Genomic DNA, 23,117 nt, shown 5'->3' with positions numbered 1-23,117 from the left:
ATTTCTAATTTTAAGAATTCTAATTTGAGAATAAAATTACTCATTTCATTTCAATTCGATTTTTACATTTTTTGTTCTCAAATTATCGATTAAATGTCTCAATTTCTAAAATAAACTGAACAAATTTTGTAAACATCAAATAATTTTTCTCAATCGAAAATTATTACTATGTAAATATATGATACTCGTAGTTACTCATTCTCTTCTCAATTGCCGAATAAAATAGCGAGATAAAACGATCAAGCTCTTAATTATTAATTTCAAATACTCATAATACAAACTTAATATAAAAACTTAAATAAAATAATTGTAAAATTTTAATTTTTGAAATTTTTAAGAAAAAAAAAAAAAATAATTTAATAAACAATCAAATTTAAATATTTTTTTGTTTGTTTTGAAATAAAATAATTTTATAATAATTTAAAGAAAACATTTAATGTAATTTATTATTTAATTAATTATGTAATAAGGAAACAAATTATGTTTAAACAAAATTATGATTAAATTCAATTTTAACGAGAAAAAATTAATTTTTTTTTATTACTTGAACAAATTTTGAAAATTTTCTATCAAAACACACCTAAATTTTTTCTCAGTGTATACTTACATTTACTTGTAAAATAAAACATAACATAACAATTAAAAATAAAAAATATACATACAAATTATTTTAATAAAAATTGTGAAAATTTTTTTTTCAAAATTTTAAATTTTATTTAAATTAAATTAAAAAAAAAAATTATATTTAATTGTTAATATTTAAGATAATAATAATAATAAAAAATATTTTTTTTATTTTAAATAATTTTTATTGTGGAACATAGCTATACTTGTTTTTTTAATATATTACATTATTTAAATCTTAATTAATGAAATTATACTTAAAAAATTAATTTAAATTAATAAAATATTTCTATTTTTTTTGTAAATTCATATAAAAAGGGTTGTGCTCACACTTGTCCTATTATAGCAGTTTTCTTCTGATGGGTTCTGTTTTGTTTTGTCTGTTGTCTCTTCATTTATTTTTTTTGTATATATGTAGGTATTTAGTTCAAACTTAATATTACTTTGGTATTAAATGCCTCTCGTTATTGATTTTAATTAAATAATTTCTATTTTAAATATACACAGAAAAAAAAAAAACAAAACCTTATTATGTTAGAATATTGAATACATAATATAATTATAAAAAAAAAAAATCCCAGATTCAGAGTTTCAAGAAACAAAAATAATTTCTGTATTTTCAAATTTTATTTCTCATTTTATTTAAAAATTAAAAAAAAAAATCACAACTTTAAGTTGAAATTCTTTTATCCTTACAAATTAATTTTAATGATTAATTTTTTTTTTAGTTTACATTTTAATTCTAAATATAAAAAAAAAAATTCTCTTGCTTTATTTAATATTTTTTAACTGTACAAAAATTACTGGCTAAATTTTTCAACTAATTTTTTTTTTTTATTTACATTAATTATTATTTTATATATTATTTTAGTATATAGATTATGAAGAAAATAAAATTCAATAAAATTTTTTATTTTTCTCAGTGTACATTAATTTCTTTTTAGAGAATCATACATAATCTTACTGATTATAATCCATTACTGACCATTAAATCCTCAAAATAAGAACAAAAAAAAAAAAAAATCAAAAAATTAATTTTTGAATTCATTTTTTTGTTATGTTTATTCTACCACACTTCTTTCTTTAAAATATTCTTGACATTAAACGTGCTGAACTTGATAATTGATGTGGTCCTGGTATTAATGAAGAAAGTTGCTGTTGTTGTTGTTGTGATTGTTGTGACAATGACGGTGATGATGACGATGATGATGATATTAAATGCTGTTGTTGTTGTTGTTGATTTTGATTATTAATTGTTGAATTGGGTTGTTGCTGCTGCTGATGATGATGAGGCGGTAATAATAATGATGATTGTTGTTGCCTCGGTAATGGCGGCGGAAAACCAACCCAATTTTGATAGAGTCATGCGGTATCTTTACTTATATTTGAATCATCACCGCCATTACTATTACCTCCACCACTACCACCTAATACAGATAATGGTCCACCGGCACCAGTTATCAATGGTAATTGCGGTAAATGTGATGTTGATAATTGTTGATTATTATTATTATTTGCATTAGTTAAATTAGCTGCGGCAGCAGCTGCAGCAGCAGCAGCAGCAGCACTAGCTGCTACTTTACCTTGATTAACAACACATTTTCTCATATGTTTCTCTAATGTTGATGGTACACTAAATGGCATATCACAGAAACGACAACGGTATACATCTTTACCACTACGGCCATGTGTTTTCATATGTCGTGTTAATTTTGAACTTTGAGCACATGCATACGAACATAATTCACATTTATATGGTTTTTCACCAGTATGACTACGTCGGTGTACAGTTAAATTGGAACAATTTTTGAAAACTTTACCACAAAATTCACATGTATCGTTACGTTTTGAGCCATCTTTTTTTAATGGTGCCGATTGAGAATGCATTAATGGAGGATTATTTGGATTCGGCAGCATTGGTTTTAATTTTAAATTTTCAAATAATAAATCATTTCTATGTAATCCAGATAAATTCCACCATTCGGGAGCAGCTTCAAGTTTTATTCGTTTGGAAGTTTCAAATGGATTTTCAAATGGATTGAATAAAGGAACTTGTTGTTGTGCTGCGTGTTGTTGTGCAGCTGCTGCAGCTGCTTGTTGTGATTGATGTAACATATTTTTAGCAAATTCTTCACGTAATCTTAGTGCAGCAGGAAGACCATTAAGTTTATCATTTAATGGTGGCATTGTACTATTATTATTGTCATGATGACCCTTACTAGCCAAATGCAATTTTAAAGCATTTCCCGATTCTTGTAATGCTTGTTTATATGCTTCTGAATATTGGGCAATATTTGACAAACCGAATTTGTCCATAAGTTCTCCAACTAAAGAACCTGGATGTTGGGTTAACATTTTCTTATAATCTGATCTGGCATTAACAGTAAGATCTTCTGCTTCATATTTAACTTCATCATTATCTTCAATATCTTCTTCATCCATTTCATCTTCATCAACCTGTTCTTCATCTTCCATTTCTTCTTCAGGAGAGTCTTCTCCATCTAGTGTTTCCAATGAACCAGCATTACTAGTTCGATCTTCAGGTGTTCGATGAACCCTCATATGTTTCCTTAACTTTCCAATATGAGCACATTCAAATTCACATGATGTGCATTTGTAAATTTTATCTCCGGTATGAATTCTTCGATGTACAATCAAATTGGTTTCAAAACGGAATTTCTTTTCACAATATTCACAAGAATAAACGGCATCCTGTGAATTATTATTCTTTGATGGAGGCGTTGATGCTGAACGTGGTGTTGTTGTCAGTGTTGCATTATTGTTTTCATTGTTCACATTAGATAATAGTAAATCATTTGTTTTTTCTGGTGGTGTAAGACTTTGAGGTCTAGAATTAGTATTTGTTAAAGGAGTCGGTGGCAATTGTGATGGCGATGGACTTGCAAATGATGGTGATTGTTGTTTACGTGGGCTTGGTGAACTGGTTGGAGCGTTAACGACACCTGGACTTGTTGTACCAGCCAGCTGACGTAATCTTTGTGAATAGAAATCCATTTGGGGTTGGTCTAACACATTTAAACTATTTGGAACATTAGCCGCTACAGGATTATTAGCAGAAAGATTACTTGGTTGTGATCCTGCTGGTGTTATTGAACCTCTGCTACTATTTGAAGATGGACGTTCTTGTTTAACAGAGTTATTTTGATTATTAACAGCTGCGGCAGCTGCTGCTGCTGCCGCCGCTGCACTAAACGATTGGCTATGTGGATTTAATGAATTAGCAGCAGCAACTGCAGCCGCAGCTAAATTAAGGCCATGATGACGGAATTGCTCAGAAACTAATTGCTCCATACGAAAATGATCCGGATGTGGTCTCGAAAATAATGGAGCAACTTGTGAAGGAACTACTGGACCTTGTGCAAGTGGTGGCAAGGGCATTCTCAACAAATTAAATGGATTTGGATGCATATCTGGTGGTGGTAATAATGGATGATGACGTATACTTTGTGCAGCAGCAGCTGCTGCTAAATTTTGAGCATTTTGCATTGCATGTAGATGATGTTGTGCTGAAGATTGTTGTTGATGCTGTTGTTGTTGTTGTTGATATTGCTGTTGTGATGAATGGCTATTATTACTACTTTGACTAGTTGTACTATTATTACTATTATTGTTATTATTAATATTACTGGTATTGTTATTAATATTATTGTTACTGTTGCCAAGACGATTACTTGTATTATTATTATTATTATTACTGTTATTATTAGCATTTACTAAATTTATTTCATTTGATAGCGAAGAATTTGATGAACTTGAACTTAAATCTTTGATACCAATCAATGAATTGCTAACATTATTATGTGATGAAATCAATTTATTATTGTGACCAGATTGTTGTAATAAAGTATTAAATGAATTTGATGTTGATGTTGAAATTGAACCATTACCAACAGATAAATTTATTGAATGATTCGATGATACAGATGATATTGATGATGTTAATGCTGTTGTTGTTGTCGCTGCTGTTACTGTTGTTGTCACTGTTTGTGTTGTTGTTACTAATAATGGTTGTGATGATGATTGTGTTGCGTTCACATCAACATATATTTTAACACCATGTGAATTTTGGACGTGTTGAATGAGACGCCATGCAGAATATAAACGTGTTTTACATGTTGAGCATGTATAATTACTCGGTTCTGTAATTACAAAAAAACAAAGAGAAAGTTTTTAAATTAGCAACGTTTTTAAATTTTATCAAAAAAAAAAAAAAAGGAAAATGCATGAATAATAATTTAATAATGAATGAATGCTTGTACGCAAATAACAAAAAAAAAAAATTTTACATATTTTATAATTAATTATTTAAAATATTTTATTAAAAAGAGTAAAATCATAATAAGAGAGAGAAAAAAAATGAAAACAACAGAGCAATTCAACGAAGTGTTAATTAAAAGCGGAAGCATGAAAGGAAATTGAAATAAAAGAGACAAAATTATTTTTTAATTATAAAAGCATGTCATCACATTTTTATTGTCTATTTTATTTTTATTTTTGTCCTTTTAGTAAAAAATAATATAAAAATTTGAAAAAAACCAAAAAAACAAAAATTGTGTATAATTTTAAAAGTTTTTACAATAAAATTTTTCAATTTTTAAATTTTTGATTAACAAAGTTGAATTTTTTTTTTTGTTGTTTAAAAAATAAATATGAAAACTTTTTTTTTTGTACTAGATTGAAATCCCCAGAAAAAAATTTAAACCGTTGCAGTTCTAATTATACAAATATAAATTACTGTTACGTAGTGAAATAAGCAACAAATTTTGCATAATATCTCCGTCATACCGAGTGTAGCAAAGAATAAATATGAGAACTCTCTTGTTATCATACCGGGTGTATGATCCTATTGCATATAACACTTTCAATATTTTTCTTATTAATGTAGGAAAGTGAAATTGCTACAAAAATGTGAAAGCTAAAATTCGTCACAATCTATGCAATTACAATTAATTCGGAGTATAAACAATTTCCTGGCCGTGATATTGACTATATGTAAATGTGCAACTAAATGTTTGCTCATTTATTAGAAACAACGGAGTAAAATTCGAATTGATTTCATTCTGTACATTAGACATCTATAAGTTTTACGAAAACCTTTTAAAATTTTGGAACATAACCTATTCTATAAATTATATTATTCAAATCAGACTTGGCTATGAAATCCCTTTAGTCAAATGAACTACATTTTCCTTAGCAAAATACTCAAGGTAAATAAAATAGAATTATTTTTGTTTTTATAAAATATTACAATTGAATTATGAGAAAATGAAGAACACATTGAGAGAATAGGTTTTAGGAAAGAGAGACAAAGGGTGTAGAGTAAAAAAGTATTTTGTAATTTTATTCTCTATTGACTTCACTAATTATTATATGCCACTGTAATCGTATTTCACTGAATTTATAAACGTGTTTGTAGCCATTTTCAAAGTCTTTTTTCATAAAAATTGAATTACTCAAATATTGTGTTTAATTTTTGATTTCTGAAACGATTATCTTAATTTATTCTCCATATAGAGAAAAATATTGTATAAAATGCACTTAATTCTCAACAACTTTTGAATGTAGTTAGAATTTACTCTTCTATTGCTTATTAATAAGTGTGTATAATATTTACTATATATATACGAACATATGTATAACAGTTATTGCTAAAGAACTTAAGTTCAAAGATTTCCGAATAAATATCATTATCGTTTTTAAACTTTTGATCTATAAAATTTAACAATTAATAATTTTTTTTTTTGTATAGTTCTTTAGAAATAAGTTGTATGCCACGTTAGTTACCTATACTAATAAAACCACACCGTATATATTGAATGAACTTTGTAAAAAAAAAAAATTTCCGTATATATTGTGTAGCTACATATTCAAAGTATAAGTTGAAAAATTATAAATCAAAGCTTTAAATATTTACCACGCCTACTTATGATACTAAACCATTGACATTATAATATATATGTGAATGTATGTGCATATAAATAGCGCTAATAAAATGCTTTTTAAAGTTTTTGTTTTCCGTTTTGTCTCTTATTTAATTTTTAATTTGATTTGAAAAGTTTTCAGTTTGAATTCAGTTGTGGTTATTGCACAAACGTCAAATATAATTAGAATGTTGATCGCATTAGTTTACCACATAAATTTTGTAAGTCTAAATATGTTGATCTGTAGTTTAAATTTTGATTAAATTAAATTATTAATTTGTTTTAAAATAATTTTTTACTTAGTTCGAATAAATTGGGTAATTTTGACAGCGCAAATTGAAAAGTGTCACTATCAAAAATTAATTACTGATTTGTAGCCAAATCTGTTCGTCTTGCTTTGTAATGAATATCAAATAAAGTTCAAACTGTTACCAAATGGAATTATCGAATTCGTCATTATTATTTCAACTGAATCTCAAATAATCCGTGACTTGCATTTTGGAATATATGATAAATAGTAAGTTTTGGAAGTCACGGAATGTAAAATGAAATTTTAGTAAACAATATTGTAGTCAATGATTTATAGTGTTGCGCATGTCACTATGAAAATGGACGGTTTTCTACTTCCATGGTCCACATTCGAGTTAGAAGAAAGAGCCAAAATAAAACGTTCTAGTGTTGGGTCTCTTAACACCGACAATACAATTTAAAATCTACAAGTTTTCTACTCATTTTGATCATTTGAAATTGTTATATTTCCTTCGAATAACAAAATTCAATTATAGAAAATAATAAAAGAAGTGATTTCGGCACAATTCTATACTGACTTATTCTTATCACATTCACACATTACTAAAAAAAGGTGGACCAACTAAAAAATTTAATCTCATATTTTTCATCATTTTTTTTTTGTCTTGAAATAGAAAAAAAAAAATATTTTTTATACTAAATTGAAATTAAACTTTTGAAAATAAAGAAAATTGAAACCAACATTTTAATATGACCATCACGTTTTCAATTTAAAAAATAAAATAAAATAAAAAAAAGGAATTTAAACCCAAGAACAACAAAAATAAAATTAGGAAAGAAAAAAAAAATTAAATTTAACAGATTGTACATTATTTTTTTTTTTTTTTTTTTTGTGGTCACATATTGTAAATGTGTGGTGTCTTTGTATCAATTTTAAACTTGGAAAAAAAAAATCATAAGGAGCATCACAGGACTATTAACACCCTTGTATATACAACCGAATTCAACCGACATACAATCGACATACAATCGACATTATTATTTATGTTCCGTTTTGTTTTTTGCTCCTGATTTTCTATTAAATTTCCCGTAAATTTTTCCTTGTTTTCTTCCGTTTTTCTTTTTTGTGATTTTTTCGAAGATTTAATATTTTATATACAATATCATTAATATTACTATATAGACACAGATTCATGCATAGCGCTTACTTCAGGGTTTTTCTCTCTCTCTCTCGCTCTGTCTCTTTAAAGTATAACAAATTTGTCAAAAAGCAGAGTTTATTTTTTTTTTTTTACAGTTTAGAATTTAATGATGTTTTATTTAAACTTAAAAATTGCATGGGAAGGACGATAGATACAAAAGACAAATTTAATTTATCAGAAATAAATAAGAAAAAAAAACGAAAAAATCAAAACAACATTACGTATAACAATATAATAATTGGATCATTATCAAAATATGTGCAATTTTTTTTTAGGATAGTACCGTTCTATGGACCGAGTTAAAATTTTTTTAAAATATTTGGTTCGAATTCGTATATAATAGGGGTGTTTAAAACAATTTTTTTTTTGAATTAGATTGTATTATTTTTTGAATGTAATATCTGTTATACATAAATATTTATTTCTGTTATAAATATTTAGTAATTGATTGAAACATTTGCTTATATATTAAGATAAATTGCTATCATCCTTCAATTCCCGTTATTCAAATTTGGCACAATTGAGTTGAAATCGCGTTTATAGCTCGCAATACGAGAGATCTTATTTGTCAAAATTGTATGACAATAGAACTACTAAAGCAGCGAATTGTCAACAAAAATTCTGGTGACAAAAAGAATTTTTTATATTCTCTACTAATTATGGTTTTGGCTAGAAAAGCAGAAAAAAATTTTATGCTGTCAATTTGACAGATGTATAGATATATAGCTCATGTCAACCATGAGCAAATATCAGAAAATTTAGAACAGTTTTAAACAGATACTATAGCCGGCTGCATTTAAAATTGGAATGCTGATGTGAATAAGAATTATTTTCAATTACAAGCAATGGTATGTAGTTGTACAGTCAAAAATTTAAACAGAGTCAAAAGTGAACTGACATTTTTTTATATGTCTATAAGTTCAGCCTGTAAGTGTTAATGAATTTTTTAGAATCAGCAGTTCTGTTGATATAGTTAGCTATTTATTTGTGTTTTATTTTCTTCACATACTACATGACATCATATGCATATGTATAGATATAAACATATACAGATAATAATATTGTATGCCTCTAGAAAAAAAAAATATAAAATATAAAAATATTGTCCTATAAAATATTGTAAAGAAGGTATGGAGGATATAGCGTATTTATTTGAATATTTTGAAATTTATAGAGGATGCTATATAGAAACTATTAAAAACATTAAAATACACACATAAAATACATGTATATATATATATATATATATATATATCTGTATATATGCCAAGTATGTATTTCATATTTTAAACTATAAAAAATGAAAATTGAAAACATAAAAAAAAAAAAATTGATTTTTTTTTTCATTTTTATTTTATAAGAAAAAAACGATCATCATCATCATCATTTGCGATGCCATCTGTTACCATACCACATATTATTCAGTTTTATATAGAACAATATACATAGCAGTAATCATAACAATAATAAAAAAAAGCAATATGTATATACAATATTGGTAAATTTTTTTCGAAACTGTAATAAGTCAAAATATTAGGATTTTGAGTTTTCGAAATACACTCAGAAAAAAAATATATTCGGGAAACTAGCAATTGTGTGCCTGTTTTAAAACATCAATTTTTCCATGATTATTCGGGTTTCTCAACAATATATTATGATTCCCTACTCGATCTTAAAAAATTGAACCGCTTTTGTGAATCTCACAGCCAATTTATCACTATTTATTGCTTTAGAAAAACAATAAATAGTTATAAACTGACATGGTCCGACTCAACTGGCATATGTAACTATGAATTGTCGACAAGAAAAATATAAAAAATATAAAATTGAGCCAGAAAAATTTAACAAATTTAACAAAAATCTTGGTTATAAGGAATTTTTTTTCTCTAGGCACATTTCTACAACATTCTTAAACAAGTCAACTAGTGTATTAATTCTCACTTCTTTACTTTTAAGTTTACTGTTAATGCTAGAAAAGCAGGAATCGATGCGAAAATTGTCCAGCCAAGTTCTGTAAAAATATTCATATTTAATTCTAGAAAATAACATTTTTTTGAGTTACACCACTAATCGAACGAATAAGTGAGTGAATGTATCAGAAAATAGACACACAGTTTATTTGGAAAGTGTTTATACTATAGAGTAAAGAATATTTTATTATGATGGTCCTTCTTATTTTACATACATACATTTGCATATATATAAATACGTGTATAAAATATATTTTACATATTATTACTTTTTGTTTTTACTAAAATGTCCTTTAGTTGCTCCTCCAACAACAACGATTCCCAGATACGTGTATGAAAAGACAAAGGAAAATAGAAAGTAAAAAAAAAAAAAAATATTTTCAAAAATGACTCAAATATGTAAATCAGTTTTTAGTCCACATGAAAGTAACAAAAAAAAAAAAAAAACACAACAAAAAAACAAAGAAGACCGTTGTAAACTTTTCTAATGGTCGTAATGATGGTTTGCTACAAAGTTAATAATATTATGCATATATATACATATAGAGTGACAGAGACAGAGTGAGTAAAAGGCAATGGTGATTCTGATGGTATTCGGTAGTAGGGGGACATTAAAATAAACAAAATGAAAATTTAAAAAAAAAAATAAGAGGAAAAAAAAAAAAGAAAAATAAGTTTTGTAAATTTTTTTTAATGCGTACGTGTGTCCTTTTTAGCTTCTTATAGTTTTACTGTTTTTCTTTACTGTTTGTATCTTTATAGAAATTTTACGCATTTCCTGACATGTGCGTTGTCTTTGTACTTTTATATTATTATCATTTTTATTATCAGTTACAGAATTAGACTTCAACTTCTGCTAAAATTAAATTGATATTTCGGTTTTTCATTATTTTTCATTTAAAATCAACAGCATTGCTATATATAAATTTATTTTATTTTATGTAATGAGTTTTTGTAAATAAATATTTGGCAATCCGTCATAAGGGAACGTCCTCAGAGGAGCGTACTCTTACTTCTTTGGAATCTTGTAGTACTCGTAAATTAACTTTTGCAAGACGATCACTTACGCCTAAAACGGCGTACGTTGTGAGTGGATTCATGTAAAAGCGTCGTCGAAAAAAGGAGTGTCATCTATTACCGCATAGTTTTATAGCTTTACATCGCGGTGAAAAGATTCGTACGTCATTTTAGTTTGGTAGTCTGCGCTGAACACTTCCGGCAATTTGAAACTGATAAGCAAAATCCAAAAAATGGAAATAATGGGCATGAGAAAAAAGTGTCATTCGACCTTCTTACAGGCTGTGGGCCTGAAGGCTGCATTGAAATAATTACTTGAAGCTCTTGGATTTATTGAAATATCGAAAAAACGGATATTGTTGAATTTTAGTTATGTACTGAAAAGGTTGTCTGGGCTAATAGTTAAAAAAATTTGATTTCATATTATAAGAATGCCATTTAACTTCATAACTACACACAGTGACAGCATGTACACGAAAAGGCGTGTAGATTTAAAGTTCTAAAGGTCAAATTTTCTATTTTTATTGAATTTCTTTTTTGTATTCTAGGGGCAAAAAATAAAAAAAAAGGTAGTTAGTAAAAATTTTCATTTTGTAATTTTTGTCTTTTTTTTTTTTAATATTATATACCGTTGTATATAATTTTTGTTTTAGCATAAAAATTTTTTTCCACATATACTAAAAATCAATATGTTATATTTGTTTTTTTTCTGTTATATAAAATTCAAATGGATACACATATAGCGTTGAATAAATTGAATTGAAAAAAAATTTTATATAAATATATATAAAGGTATATATATAATATACATACGTACTTATATTTATTTTTGATATCATAAATGCTCAACTTCGAACCATATACATACAGGAATTGTATAACAGCATTTATTAAGTAAAATACGAAAAAGGAAGAATAACCATTGTTTGATTGAATGTTTTCATAAAATTTTACATACCTAAATGATAATTTCATGTATATATATCATATATATATACATGATATATATATGTACATGATATATATATGATATATACACATATATATCTGATATATATTGTTATAAAACAAAAAACAAATATAAAATGGAAGCCCAGAAAATATCCAAACACTTGCCAATGGTTGATGTTAAAATATGAAAACAAAAAATAAAAAAATAAATGAAAAATAAAAAACCGGCCATTTGTATTCAGGACATCACAGCATACAGCAATGGTATTAAGAAAACAAAAAAATAAGAAAATAAAACAAAAGAGTACAAAACGAAAAATCGCCTCACATATTAGAATCGTTATATATATAACATATACATACACATACAATTTACAATATACAAAAAAAAAAATAAATATGAAAATTAAACTTTTTGTTATACAAGTAAAATAACGGAGAAGGCCAACATATGAGAAGCTTTTTATAGAGAAATTCAATTTTATTTTTTTTTTATTTTAAATTATTTAAAAGCCGCCAGTGTTGTATTTGTGATGAAAAAAAACAAGGATTTTTCACCCGCATATACAGGATTTTTTCCTTTTAAAATGTATATATATGTACATATATATATGGAAAACTTTTACCTTGCTTGTTCAAAGAAAATTGAAAAATAAAAGTTAAAGTACAATGAGGAAAATGAAATATTTTTCAAAAATGTTTAAAAGGGTGGTCTATAATTGATATACGAAATGTTCTTGTAGTTCTTTTTTTTTTCTTTTTAAAAATTGAATGATTATGAAAGTGTCCTTTTTGATGGTCTTAAATTTTTTCCTATAAAAGTTAAATTAAGTTTTAAATTTTCCTTTCTGTTTATACTTCTATACTCCACTTTCAATTGGGAATTGTCAGCTCTCGCTCCTTGCGGCGGATTTTATAAATTGTATTGAAATGCTAGGGATACTCGTAATTGCCGGTTATTGAAAAACTACAAATTGGTTTGAATAACGAACGGAAAAAGAGCGAAACTCAATGGTTTAGCAATGGACCCAGGTGGATTATATGGCATCAATATAACTTAACTTATATCTACTAGCTCCATACATATTCTTTGTGCTCTGTATCAGAAATTACTCTCAATAACATACATTTTATTTCAACTCAACGCTAATTAAACTAAATATAAAAAAATTAAACGGAATAAATTATTTGACTAACTCTTAGCACTGCAATTTTCCAAAATTTAATCAAAATATTTTATTATATTTAAATGTTATACTTAATTAAATATTATGAATATTTTTATTTAATTTTCACAGTTTTTTTTCCACATTTTTATTATTAAGCATTCAAATTGTCAAAAAAAAAAAAATATACAAGCGATAAACTCGCGCCATATTAACGCCATAATTTATTCACCTTTTGGCTTTTTTTTTTTATTATAACAGTTTATCAAAATATTTATACGTATGTATGTATATAAAATCATTTACATTTTATTAAATTTAAAATATAAATGAAAGAAAAAAAAAATTGAATAATTTAATAATTGGCTAAATATTATTGGTTATGAAAAAAAAAGAAACTGTTATACTCGTACATATATACATAAATATACAAATAGTGTATATATGAATTTTTTCATTAATTTATACTATATGCCCATCCCACTTATATTTTGTATAATTTGTTTTTTTTTTTTTCAATCTAAATTTTGTACAGAATAGTTTTTCTAAAAAGGCGTGAATGTAAAGTCGTCGCATATAACGAGTTTTAATCTAAAAATATTTTTTTATAATAAATAAGGGTTAAACTATTAATTTTTGATTTTTCATTCTTGTTTTTCTTTTATTGAAAATTTAATGAAATTCTAGTTCATTTTTATAGTTGAAAAATCCATATATGTAGCTACTTTGTAAAATATATGACATAAGACATAAATATTTTATATGATATCATATAAATTTTGAACGATTTTGAACCAGTCCATAGAGGTACAACCTTACGATGCCAGTAAGAAATCTTAATTGGCTTACAGTTTCACTGTTTTAATTGTCTAAATTACAAAATAACAATATTCTCAAATTTCAACAATATTCTCACATTTATCTCAGGATGTTTAATGCATTTGCTTTTCTTATAACAATTGCATAGTTTCACATTTTTGCAATACACTTATATAATTCCAACTATTGAACGGTTGGAAACTGAATCCAGTTTAATTATGAGAGCGAGACAGCCGGAAAAAAATCATTGCTACTTGAGAAAATGCATTAGTCTAATTAATAATATTTGGATATTCTAATGTTCCGTTATCCGGTTCCGGCGGAACTGTATTCTTCCAGACCTTCCAAATTTTTCGAGTTCATCAGGATGGTGGGTTTTGAAAGTGTTTTTTAGGAGTTTGTCCCATACTTTGTGGAGGGACACAATAGATCTTTTATAGTGTTCGAGATGCACTGTTACCCCTTAAGTCTTAGAACGTACGCTACTTAAGCAGTCTTAAGTAAAAGAGTATTTTCGAATATGTAGATGTCTTTGACTTATCTTGTAGATGTCTTTGAAAACTGTTATAAATTTGCACCCTTTTTTGTACTTTTCATAAAAATAGGAGGCAAAGAAATGCCATTAACAAAAATTATATTTTTAATATTAAAATTTTTTCGAAAAAAAAATATTTCGATTATTAAATTTCGCATAAAATTAACGCATTCCAAAACAATTATATCATTATTAAGAATTTAAATGACATCATGTGTCACTTACTTATGTATACATGCATTATGCTTGGCATGACAATAAAATAGTTTCTTAATTTACTTATTTTTTTACTAAATAATTTTAAAAATACGCATTTTTAATTTTTTAATACAATAATTAATAACAACCCATTTTTCGAACAAAATATTTGAAAAAAAATTTTTTTTTTTTTTGGGCGAGATCATATAACAGAAATACAATGTAAAATTTAAATTAACTCCAAAGTATTATGGATAAAAAAAATTTTTCCTAATAAATTTGTAAACATAATTCACCTGTAAATTTATTTATTTTTTTATTTATTTTGATATATTATTCGAGTCTATATATGTTCACATTTTAATATTATTATAAGTGCATAAATATTGGAAGCATTGCATAATTTTGTATAGGCATTTACTGCGTTGCGTATATGTACGAGTATATGCTGGTTTTGTTCATTGCAAAATTGTCTTAAAATTTATTAACATTTATTTCAATTAATTGAAATATGAATATATGTGCATTTCATTTAATAATATATAGTGTATAATAATAATTTTATATATTTATATGTAGTATAACAGTTAGTATGATATCTGTCCATTAATTATACGTAGTACATATTATACAAGTAGGTATAATATGTTGAAAAATTGGAAGTATAATACAAAATTTTTTTTAAATTTTCACATTAGATTTTTGTATGGAAACCCACACTATTTTTAGTATATAGATATACGAGATTTGCACGGGCAAAAAAATATATTTAAATACTCATATATTATAATTTAAAACATAATCAATTATTCGCGATTGACTGTATATATAGGCATAGTCATATATGCAACCAAAACAAATTTAAATTCGACAAAATCACGTAAATTGTTCACATTATTCCATTATACACATTTGAGCAAGTTACACGTATTGATTTAGAAAACCAAAAATTGTAATGATATTTGATTTTTTTGTAAAAAAACGCGAATTATATACAATTATAGTTCGCGTGATAATAATTTTCTAGTATACATTTTATGTCTGTAATGTGAGCCCAGCTTATACATCTAGCTAAATAAAAATCTGAACCTAATATTCAGCTGAAAATCTAAACCTGATTAAATTGAAATTACCTTTATATAAGCATTTATTTTGCCCATAATATACTCTTGGTATTATATGTATCGCGTATATTTCGGATCTATATAATAATAATATAGACCTACACTAATTTTTAGGACTATAATTTAAGATTTATTTAAAAAAAAAAAAACAGATTTTAAAATAAGAATATAAGCAGTTTAAGATTAAATAAAGAGATTTAATATTTTTTTAGGAGACAATTCAAGAGGCTTATCTTAACGGAAAATCTGCGAACAAAAACTAAATGGACTTTAGAGTATAAAGAAAGAAAAAAATAAATAAAAGGTGTTAAAAAATGATAATTAATAGTCAATTATTTTATTATTTGTATTATTTATTCTGCCTACACACACTTTTTTATAACTATGTTATTTGCTCATATTAAGTATACAAGGTGTCTAAGACACTGTAGTCCCGGAGCAGAGTCATATAGAATGTGTGCAGCTCAAAAAATATAAAGGGAAATTTTCATTTTTTCGCTTTTTGAATTGCTACTCGAATTATTGGTAAGTTCTTAAAATTTTTCCTGATAACTAAAGAAATATAACAGTTTCAATAAGGTTACTGAATTCAACTCATGAAATTTCTCTTACAACGGGTGTTGACGAAAGGAAACCTCTGTTTTGAAACTATAATCGAGTCTCGGACATCCTGTATTTTATAAATTTAGTATATTATGTATGTATATACTAAATTTATTGTATACCATATTCAAATATTTATCGTGAGATTTTTCTAAACAATTTGATAGTTTACTCTTTGTTTTTTTTAACCTTCCGTTTCATAAAAATGCCCAAGTATATTATAAAGATTTTCATGATTTTTTAAAATAAAATATTGGAAAAATTTTTCATGATAATTTAAAAAAGTGCATATAAATAGTGGTCACGTAAGTGTTTATTGCATTAGACTTAGTTTAATTTTTTTGTTAATTTTAATATAATAGTGAATTAAGATGTTGATGGTAAGTCAATGATAACAATAAAATATAAGATTTGGATTTGAGTTTTGTGAAAGAAGAAGATAAAATTTTGTGTGTATATAATTTATATACATATATATATAATATAAATTATATAGACATTAGCTTAATGGAAATTATCGCATGTGAAAATGAGAAAATAAATTTATTGTTTTAATATTCAAATAATTTTTAAATTAAATGTGATTACAAAGCTGTAACAATATTACAGAAATAATTAATTAAATACAAATCATATCCGAGGGTTGTGGAGAATATCCTCTGTAGAACTTAGAAGAAACAAATTTTATAATATAGAGAATTTAAAATCTTAAAAATTTTTAATAATTTTTCTCATAATCCGGAGATAAGTGAATTGTATACAATCAATTTGTGCCTTACAGTACGAATTACCATATATGTGATGATATAAATGAGTATGCAGACTCTGATTCGAGAAAATTCGGTTGATTCTAATTAACTATTCCCAATTATAAAGGCATTATGAGTTGTAATTGAGTTATAATCCTAAATATTTGATTTTAGGAAGTAATGTGACTAACATTATAGTGTAACTGCGAATAACATTATTAATATTTCATTCTATACTATGGGGTTATTTTGAATTTTTGGAATTGTGAACTATTTGTATACTACTTATCTCCGAAATTCCAAACTCTAATAACCAATAGAAATTAATCTTAAGTAGTTCAGTTGTAAAAAAATTTCATATTTTGTATTCAAAATAAATTTATCAAGATTATTTTTAATGCGCATACACACTAACATTTATAATTATCGAAAATCATTTAAATTTGGGAAGAGAGAGAGGGAGTCCCATTCCCAAAACACCATAAAAGTTTTTATAATATTCAAAGACAATATCGTTTATCTTTCAAATTTTCATCTTTGTTCTTTTATATCACTTCTTTAATCAGAACAATTATTTTCGGTTTTTAATTTTTTCTCCCTTTCTTTCGAAGATTGCTTTCGATTTTTAGATTTTTATCGATAAAATTAAATGACCACTCCAGACTCTAGCCATGTTGTTATTGCTATATTATTTCTGTTTCTGTCTTATTATTTTCAATTTAAATAATTGTTCTGTTTCAAAAAAGTTAAAGCAAGTAGATAAAAGTTTACTAGCATCATTTTGAATAAGAGAATTTTTCTAAAGCATAACAGTTAAGAGTAGATAGAGAAAATCAAAATTTTAATATTTTAGCAAAATTTGAAGCTGTCATGGTATTCTAATGCAAATATGTTGTGTTGTATTGTGTGTGTACTTATAACTTGAAATTCATGTAAGCATATTATGGAGGCAGGAAAAGAATGAATTGAAATAATATAAAAATGGTTGCATTTAATCAGTATAGTAAGAATATTTACGTAGTTTTAAGAAAGTGAGGAATTTTTTAGAAGTTGTGAGAAATTTAATAGAGTCTGATGTATTAAAAATATTTTCATTTTAGTTCGGTATTTCAGAGTTAAATAAATTTTTTAAAAAAATTTGAGCTCATTTAATAATATTTAATATTTCAGACTCATGCAAAATGAGTAGGTAATGTATATCATACAAAATATATACAAATTTCCAACGGTATTGCCATACATCACAGTTAGTATTAATTTTAATTAATTATTATTGCATAAATTTCTGATAATGATTAAAAAATTTCAATTGAATCCCAACAAATTTTAATGAATCTTACTCGCCCTAAAGAAAAAAATTTACTAAATTAAATTATTACACAAAATTTTAGCAAGCTAGCTTAGCTATATGAAAAATTTAAAAATTTTTTGAAAACTAAAGCCTATATAAAATTAAATTTTAAATATTTTCAATTTTAATATTTTTTTTTTGTCATTAAATTCCTGTACTTTTATTCTGTATACTCGAATTTTGTGTCTGATTTGTATTCATACAATATAGAAATTCCCAAAAGTTCGTTTAAATACTTACATTACCTCAATATTTAAGGTTATGAAAAGTATCAACATATTATGGATGCAAATGTGTGCTTGTTTGTAGATGCATGCTATTCATTTTTTTTTTATAATTTCAAATTTAATACTTTGATTATGAATAAATGTTTATGGTAAAACGCATAGGTTTTGATAAAGATTATGGGTGCATATTTTCATAAAAAATGTTGAAATAACCCTACATATTTACCTCATCATATATTTATTATTGCTCTTCCCACAATACAAAAAAAAAAGAGTAAATACAAAACAAAAAAATAAAACAAAAGGAGCAGAAAAAATGTTGCATTAGCCTTAATTAATTTTCCTGGAAGCGATCCAATAACGTCGATTAAACCATATATATTTTATGTATGTACGCATGTATTGCATGTATATGTATGATTATAAGCATAAAATATATGTAAACATTCACGTAAGTTTAATCAAATGTCCACATGTTATAATTTTTACATTATAATCTTTTACAATAGCTGCAAAAAAAAAAAATAATAAAATAGTTGAAAAAATGGAAAAGCAGTTAAGGAAAAATGAGGAGAAATGAGGAAAAATGATTCAACCGAATGGAACGAAAATTATGGAAATAGCGTCATACGAAAAAAAAAAAAAAATAAAATTGCAAAGAAAAATCGAAAACTGAACAACACAAAAAAAAAAAATGTGTTGGCATTATAAAAGATAAACTTATTCACATATAACATGTAGGCATAGATAAACATTTATATATACAGTAAGTGTATATATAGTATACATAGGTGTATATTATGTAGTTATATAACGATAAAATTTTTATCAATAGAATATAGATTTCGCGAAATTATTTTTAATTAAAATTACTTTGATTCTTATGATGTAGTGCCCACTATATAATGCTGAAATTTATATATAGGACTAGGTATATATACATATATACAAAATGTATTCATGCAATATAATATGACAATATTGGAAATTTGGTTTTATTGTTTTATTAAATGCGTGTATAGGACACACATATCTGTGATAATAGGACAAAGTTGCCTAATAGTATAGAATGATTATTGTATATGTAGCTTGGTTTTGGATTAAAGTCTAAAGATTTGAATATTATTAAGAAAATGAAATTACCATAAATTTTAGAAAGTATAAATAGTAAATTAATATTATTTTCGGTTAATATGTTTGTATAACAATAATTTCCTTTTTTCACTTTAATCAACTTAATATTTAGAAATTTTAGAAATTAGATTAAATATTAATATTTTGTTATACTTATATTTGGAATATTATTTTAAATATTAAATGGCATATATTTCGATTTTGTGTAAAATGGTAAATTATAGACAGTTTTGCCTTGTTACCACAGATAAAGTTAAAGTTTATATTAGTTTATATGTGTAAATGCAGATGAATTTTCAATTATTACTATAATATTTTACTTTAACAATATTATTGAAAATTCATATACATATCTAGCTTACTAAATATAATACATAATATACTACATATATACATACATACATATATAGCATATTTACTATATTATTCGTTGTTATATGTGAAAAATAAAATTTTAATTTTATTTGAAAAATACACGCATTTTTTATACAAATTTTTTTTTGTTACAAAATAAAGTGTAAAATTTTATTAAATTAATTTTAAACCTTTAGAATTTCTGTTTGTCAGTAATAATAATTTATTGTTCGTACTTGCATATAATAATAATTTATTTTGCTTTAAATATATATGGAAATTATTGAATTTTAAAATAAAATCAAGGATATTTAAATAGGAATTTTATGGGAGCTTTGAGACTCGATCATAAATATCATATTCATAGCAATTAACTTTTCATATTACTTAAATAAAAATTGCTCATAAGCATTCATTGCGAAAATTTTGTCCTGTCCTGCCGTTTCTACTTAAATATTTTAGTAAATCAGTGTAGTAAATTCACTTCGAGGATAAGCTAAATGTTGAAAACTTAATAATTGTTTAATAAACTGAGAAACTGGTCAAAATAATCGTAAAATTTTTTTACTAAATTTTCTACATTTCTGAAGAAATTCGCTGAGATTATGGCATATATCAAATTGATTGTAAGATCAAAAGTAAAGACCCACCAATTGCCTGTAAAACAAGTTCTTGATGGTTGCTCTATGTCGCATAGTTTTGATGTTATAATCATTTATTTTTCAATAGGTTGTAACGCTAAAACGACAGTATTTGCACCCCCCTCCCCATCCCACAATTTTTTCTGTAAATTGATCAAAAATTCATTCCCAAACTTATTTGCCACCTTATGAGTAACACCCTGTATACCTAATATCAAAGTAGTTTAAAATATTCTCATTTTATAATGGAAATTGTTTCAGACCCAACATTAATTTGCCTGCTAGTTGAAAATATTTTCAAGTTTTTGAGTCAATACCTTATTATCGCAGGAAATATGCGATTAATTCACAATATACCTATATATACCTACCTATAGTACCTACAAATATTTTCTTGAACTTAATATACTTTTGGTTTTTAATGGACACATACACATTCCTGTGCTTGCTGGACCATGCATATAAAAAAAACCATAAAAACAAATCTCTTTTACATTTTTGTTTCATAAATATTTAATAGTTTTTTTTTTCTTTTTTAAGATTTATTTAAATTATCTATCTAATGCAGATTATTTTTTAACCAAAATAAAAACCAGGGATCTCCTACTGTGATACAAAAAAAAAAAACGAAAACGTTTAAAATATTCAAGAGAAATGAAATAGAAAAATTACACATATAACTACTATGTAAGAATAAAATGTGAAAGGATGTAAGAATGTTAAAAGAAGGACGAATAAAAACGAAAATAAGCATGAAAAACAAGCACAAAATTCTTGAACAAAAAAAAATCGAAAATTTTAAGAAAATTGGAAAATAAATAGCCACTGCATTGAAGTTTCTATATCCTTAAAGGCATACTGTGTGTATGTTTATCTAGCATACATGGGGATTATGTATGTGAGTGTATGTGAGATATATGAAAGATAGAGGGTGAAAAACAAAAAGAGATTAAATTTTAAAATTTGATGAAATTTTTTTTTCTTTATTAAATTTTCATCACAAAAATCATTGATTCTGTATATATGTAGTGTTCTAAGATTTGGCTCGTGATTTTTTCTTTAGCCAAAAAAAAAAGAAATTTTTGAAAGGTTAATTTTTCATTTTTGAACTCTAAAATTGTGTAGTAGCAATAAAAAAACACAAATATTTACCCATATAAAATTTAGAATTTTAAGAAAATATTGTATGGGATTGCCATTGATTTGAGTCAGTGTACAGTATGCTTCAATTTTTCAAAGCATTTAGATTTGTCTTAACAATAAAAAGAGCTGATATTTGTGATTCCTTAAAAATATGTTAAGAAATGATATTTATTAATAGCAGTTACTATATGTGTAGCAAGTTATTTTAGGTGCTAATTTAACATTTTTTGAAAAATTTATTCATAAGCTTTCGTGAATGACGTTCTGCTCTGCTTTTTTTTTTTTGTAAATTAAAATTTAATTAATATTAAATTAATTTTGTTTTTTTTTTTGCAATTTATATAGTGAATTTCTCTATATACATTTACAAATATATTAAAATTTTAACAGAAAATAAAATTCAAAAATGGCTTTCGACTATTCATTTATAGTAGAAATATCGTGGTGTTGCACGCAATATAGGTAAGTTAACCACATAAATACCATATATTTTTCAAAATCTACTCTTTGACTGAGACAGAATCTGTATATATTCTGTATATATATGTAGGACACGATAGCAAGATTTCTAAAACAAAAAATTACTCTTATTTCTAGACTAGAGTTTCGACATGATTCAATACCGGAAACCTACACCACTGTACGACTTAATAGTTTTTAATGTTACTCGAAAATTTTAAAAAATTATGATGCATGGCATGCGAGACACATAAATGTTAGTTTGTTCAAATCCGTAATCTAATATAACGCAGCTTGAATTCGAAAAAAAAAAAATTATTTTCCTTTTTCCTCTTCGAAATGTTCAAAAAATTTTATTCAAATTTATTTATTAACTTTCTATAAAAACAAATACTTTAAATAAAAATTAAAAAAAAAAAATTAATTTACATTTTTTTTTTTTTGTAGAAAATTCATCCTCTATTTAGAATTCATAAAAGTATAAAACAGAAAAAAAAAATTTTGTTTAAATTACGAATAAAATTTAAGCCGAACTGAACCAATAAATAACAATAAAAATTCAATGATCTCTCATTATAATTTTAAAATGTTCCTTAAAAAAACAACAAAAATTGACAAAAAAATTTAAGGATGTTAAAATTGTAAATAAAAAAAAAAAA

General features: G+C 25.1%; 1 protein-coding gene across 1 annotated transcript in view; it reads right to left on the bottom strand.

Moving 5' to 3' along the window:
- Window positions 1-1,433: 1,433 nt before the first annotated feature.
- Window positions 1,434-23,117, bottom strand: part of LOC129617266 (B-cell lymphoma/leukemia 11A) — a 72,538-nt gene continuing 50,854 nt past the window's right edge. The window contains exon 6 of the mRNA XM_055532599.1: window positions 1,434-4,784. Coding sequence (XP_055388574.1) covers window positions 1,987-4,784 — 2,798 coding nt within the window. The 3' untranslated portion in view covers window positions 1,434-1,986. The remainder of the gene's footprint in view (window positions 4,785-23,117) is intronic.

Source organism: Condylostylus longicornis, unplaced genomic scaffold, assembly GCF_029603195.1.
Source record: "Condylostylus longicornis isolate FDR11 unplaced genomic scaffold, ASM2960319v2 ptg000006l, whole genome shotgun sequence".
Taxonomy (NCBI): Eukaryota; Metazoa; Arthropoda; class Insecta; order Diptera; family Dolichopodidae; genus Condylostylus; species Condylostylus longicornis.
This window is presented reverse-complemented; position numbering and strand designations above follow the sequence as displayed.